The 5,331-nt window shown below is 37.9% G+C and overlaps 1 protein-coding gene across 1 annotated transcript in view; it reads left to right on the top strand.

Annotated features, from left to right (window-relative positions):
* Window positions 1-2,511: 2,511 nt before the first annotated feature.
* The window catches only part of ears2 (glutamyl-tRNA synthetase 2, mitochondrial), a 15,875-nt gene continuing 13,055 nt past the window's right edge, over window positions 2,512-5,331 (top strand). The window contains exon 1 of the mRNA XM_026171661.1: window positions 2,512-2,958. Coding sequence (XP_026027446.1) covers window positions 2,775-2,958 — 184 coding nt within the window. The 5' untranslated portion in view covers window positions 2,512-2,774. The remainder of the gene's footprint in view (window positions 2,959-5,331) is intronic.

Here is a 5,331-nt window from a genome sequence, read left to right as displayed (position 1 = left end):
ATTATTATTTCCTAACAATATATCCACAGTAAAATAAATAAATGTGCAAATAAAGTAGGACATTTTCTGGTGATTAACAAAAACGACGACAATGGCTTACCAGAACTTTTTCTCTGATTTTACATGTTTATTTCATACAATTTAATTGTGCTGACAGAATTATTTTATGTATTTATTTTATTCATTACATTGGATTTTTTTTTTTTTTTTTTTTTAGCAATTAGAAAAACTCCTTTGAAATTGGACTTTTTTTCTTATGTTGAGAAAAAAATATAAGTAAGGCTTCTTCACACTGACAGAAAGGGTATTTTCACTGGTCGGGCCAAGTTAATATTAAAGTAGGGGAGACCGGGGATAGTTGTAACGTGGGTCAGTTGTAACACTTCCAATTTCTCCAATCAGGGCTAAGTTTCAAATGATGTGACTCATCCTGTACATGCCCAACTCAGTTTTGCTATCACATGTGAAAAATCAGCACATTTTGTCAAACACAGACAATTTAACACGAAAAAAAGTCATTTGTATGGCAAAAAGTAAGTTTTTCTACTTTATTTCAATGTTTAATAGCATTATCTGCTTTGCAGTTAAACTCATCAAACTTAAATTATGTTATTATGCTTCCACCACCGATCCTGACCACCTTCTATAGAGGAACTATTGAGAGCATCCTGAGCGGCTGCATCACTGTCTGGTTTGGGAGCTGTGCCATATCAGACCGCAAGACAGCGGATAGTGGGAACAGCAGAGAAGATCATCGGGGTCTCTCTACCCTCTATTGAGGACATCTACACCACACGCTGCATTCGCAAAGCCACCAGCATTATGGCTGATCGGACACACCCCTCTCACACACTCTTTACACTCCTGCCATCTGGAAAAAGGTACCGAAGCATTCGGGCACGCACATCCAGACTGTGCAACAGCTTTTTTCCACAAGCCATCCGTCTCCTCAGCAAAAAGGGACTGACTGATAAACACGCACACACACACATACACTAACATTATCACTCAGCTTAACTCAAATACCTCAAAACATTGAGACTGGACTGACTAACCAACACAAAGCGCAAACACACTGACCTACACCACCAAACCATCGCACACACCAACCTGTAAATGCTCTTTTGCACAATATTATTACTAGATATATTATATATATATTTTTTTTTTGCACTAACTTGTCTTGTAGCACCTTGGTTCCTGGAGGAACGTTGTTTCGCCTCACTGTGTATTTTTAAACTGTATATGGTTGAAGTGACAATAAAGTTGAACTTGAACTTGAACTATTTGTATGTCTATGGGGATATATTCTGTGTAGGTCTTTAGTGCTAATGTTTTAGCCGTTGGCTGTAATGTTAGCTAGTTCATGGCTATAGGAGTCTGGGTCAGTTGTAACAGCAACAGTCTGGGTTAGTTATAACAATAATGCAGATGTTACAACTTACCACACTATTACTTTAACTTATATTAAACAAGTTGGGGCAACGACATCAGCAGAGAGAGGTTCACTGGTCACATTTGTATATGCGGTTAATGCCATTGACAACACAATTCCTCCACTGTTTGTGTTCCCACACATACATTATGCAGGCCACTGTGTCAGAGATGGGCAGTAGGAAGTATTGGTTGTGGAAATAAATCAGGATGGGTGCACGAAACAGATTTCCTCATCTTTCTGAAGCACTTTGCAAACCACACCAAGGTAAGCCATGATAAAAAGTAATGGAATTGCGATGCTGGTGAACAACTACATTTTTTCAGCTTCATTGTTATGTTCAAATTGGTGCAAGAGTTGTAGGTTACAATGCCCACTGAGCCAATGAGGCCAAACTCAAGGAAGACCAACCAAAATTAATGAAATATTCAGTTGCAGAAAATTCCATAACTTGTCTTTTTTGGGGGGGTTGGAATATGTTCAAAAGCTAGATTTCTGCATTCTGTCACACACACACATAGCTACATAAATGGCTCTAAGTGCATTCATGTGTTGAATAAACAAAGATTACATGTTAATATTTTGTCAGTACCCTTATTTCATTGTGTTACATTTCACCCCAGGATATGTTACAACTAACCCAGACTATGGGGTTAATTGTAACATTTCACTCTTTGTGTTTGAGGCCATACCATGCAATGGGTAATTGTGCTGCAGAGAAAATAGCTGCACTATTTAATAGCCGAGACATGTAAATACTTTGCATTACATTTTGAATCCACTACCTTAAAAGAGCTCCAATTTACAGACAGAAATGTCAAAAATGTTACAACTATCCCCGGTCTCCCCTACCATGTAAAATGAGTCGGACATCAGTAGAATAAGACAACCAAACAACCTGGATGCACGAGATAAAATAAATATTATCTCAAGTATAAAAGCTACCGGCTCTTATTTCGTGTGGCATCCAAATGAAACGATACTGAATTATACACAGAGTCAGCTGTAGAGGGCAGTACTGCCACCAGGAAACCTAAAGGAAGAAGCGAGCGCTCCTCCGACAGGCGGCGGTAAGCAGGTTTACGTCTGAAGGATTCGTTTCCGGTTTAGTTTCGACGAAGAAGAACGTAACCTACGTAATAAACACGGTTTAGCATTTGCACATGTGAGGACAAACTTTGTCTTTTTGCTACTGTTGTTACTGTGTTGCTGTTTTTGTGCTTACTGCGGTTTTAGCAACACTCGTGGCTAACTGTGCCTAACCGCGGCCGGGTCAGCGCGCGAGGGAGAGCGTGAAAAACCCTGGAGGATGCTGCTCGTGTCCTCGTGACCTGTCATCATGTCGCGGTGGTTTAAAACCTGTACGCGGTCTTTTCTGCACAGTTTGGAGGTCCGCAGGGGGTTTCGCTGCCTCACGTCGGACGGAAACAGACGGACGGAGCTCCAGCTGCGTGCAGCAGGCGACAGGTGCTGCTCAACGGTGCAGGGGGAGGTGAGGGTCAGGTTTGCCCCCAGTCCCACAGGTAAGGTCCTTCGGTATCCTGCACGACCTGACTGGTGTCAAGCCAGCCTCCAATTCGAGACTTGCAGTCAAGCCAGCCTCCAGTTGATTTTACGTTCCCTGTGTTTTCAAAGTATTACGGGAATGGATGTGGAAACCGGATTTCAAAATAAAAGCCAACTTCGAGTGAATTAACAGATATGTTAAGAACATAATAACATATAATTTAGGCTTTTTTTTTTTTTTTTTTAGAAACTCTAATGTTACATCTACATGACACAGCCTTGTACCCTAATTGTGCCCTGTCAAGGCTATCTTATTTTGGATTTCAAAGTAAAAGCCCTGTGAATCTTCATTTTTGAACTACTCTTTCAATGAATTCATAATGCTCTTAAAAGCAAAAGTCGTATTTCCAAATACTATTAGAACTTTGTATCAACACTTTCCAACCGCAGTCTTTTTCACAGTAATACCATATCAATATCAAGTCATTCTGATTTTGCTTTTCATAGTAATGGCCCTTTGAAATTGCCGATATTTGACTTAATCTTCTAACGATTCAAAATGCTCTAAAATGGAAAATTCCTGTTTCCACAGGGTAATTCCACCTTAGATCAACAGTATACAACCCCACAGTGATACCATATCAATATCAAGTCATTCTGATTTTGCTTTCAAAAATAAAAGCCCTTTCAAATTGTCCATAATTGACCTAACTTTCAGTGATTTCAAAATGCTCTAAAATGGAAAATTCTTGTTTCCACAGGGTAATTCCACTTTAGATCAACAGTATACAACCCCACAGTGACACCATATCAATATCAAGTCATTCTGATTTTGCTTTCAAAAATAAAAGCCTTTTCAAATTGTCCACAATTGACCTAACTTTCAGTGATTTCAAAATGCTCTTAAATAGAATTTTGCTGTTTCCACAGGGTAATTCCACTTTAGATCAACAGTATACAACCCCACAGTGACACCATATAAATATCAAGTCATTCTGATTTTGCTTTCAAAAATAAAAGCCCTTTCAAATTGTCCACAATTGACCTAACTTTCAGTGATTTCAAAATGCTCTAAAATGGAAAATTCCTGTTTCCACAGGATAATTCCACCTTAGATCAACAGTATACAACCTCACAGTGATACCATATCAATATCAAGTCATTCTGATTTTGCTTTTCATAGTAATGGCCCTTTGAAATTGCCGATATTTGACTTAATCTTCTAACGATTCAAAATGCTCTAAAATGGAAAATTCCTGTTTCCACAGGGTAATTCCACTTTAGATCAACAGTATACAACCCCACAGTGACACCATATCAATATCAAGTCATTCTGATTTTGCTTTTCATAGTAATGGCCCTTTGAAATTGCCGATATTTGACTTAATCTTCTAACGATTCAAAATGCTCTAAAATGGAAAATTCCTGTTTCCACAGGGTAATTCCACCTTAGATCAACAGTATACAACCCCACAGTGATACCATATCAATATCAAGTCATTCTGATTTTGTTTTCAAAAATAAAAGCCCTTTCAAATTGTCCATAAATGACCTAACTTTCAGTGATTTCAAAATGCTCTAAAATGGAAAATTCTTGTTTCCACAGGGTAATTCCACTTTAGATCAACAGTATACAACCCCACAGTGACACCATATCAATATCAAGTCATTCTGATTTTGCTTTCAAAAATAAAAGCCTTTTCAAATTGTCCATAATTGACCTAACTTTCAGTGATTTCAAAATGCTCTTAAATAGAATTTTGCTGTTTCCACAGGGTAATTCCACGTTAGATCAACAGTATACAACCCCACAGTGATACCATATCAATATCAAGTCATTCTGATTTTGCTTTTCATAGTAATGGCCCTTTGAAATTGCCGATATTTGACTTAATCTCCTAACGATTCAAAATGCTCTAAAATGAAAAATTCTTGTTTCCACAGGGTAATTCCACTTTAGATCAACAGTATACAACCCCACAGTGATACCATATCAATATCAAGTCATTCTGATTTTGTTTTCAAAAATAAAAGCCCTTTCAAATTTTCCACAATTGACCTAACTTTCAGTGATTTCAAAATGCTCTAAAATGAAAAATTCTTGTTTCCACAGGGTAATTCCACCTTAGATCAACAGTATACAACCTCACAGTGATACCATATCAATATCAAGTAATTCTGATTTTGCCTTCCAAAATAAAAGTATTTTCAAATTGCCCATAGACGACCTACTCATTTAACGATTTCAAAATGCTCTTAAATTGAAAGATGCTGTTTCCACAGGATAATTCCACTTTAGATCAACAGTATCCAACCCGACAGTAAAACCATGTAAATTTTATGTTGGTCTGATTTCGCCTTTCAAATTAATGGCCCGTCGAATTTGTCCA

The sequence above is a fragment of the Astatotilapia calliptera genome, chromosome 6 (assembly GCF_900246225.1).
Source record: "Astatotilapia calliptera chromosome 6, fAstCal1.2, whole genome shotgun sequence".
NCBI lineage: Eukaryota > Metazoa > Chordata > Actinopteri > Cichliformes > Cichlidae > Astatotilapia > Astatotilapia calliptera.
Note: the sequence above shows the minus strand (reverse complement) of the source record. Positions and strands in the feature narration are given on the sequence as shown.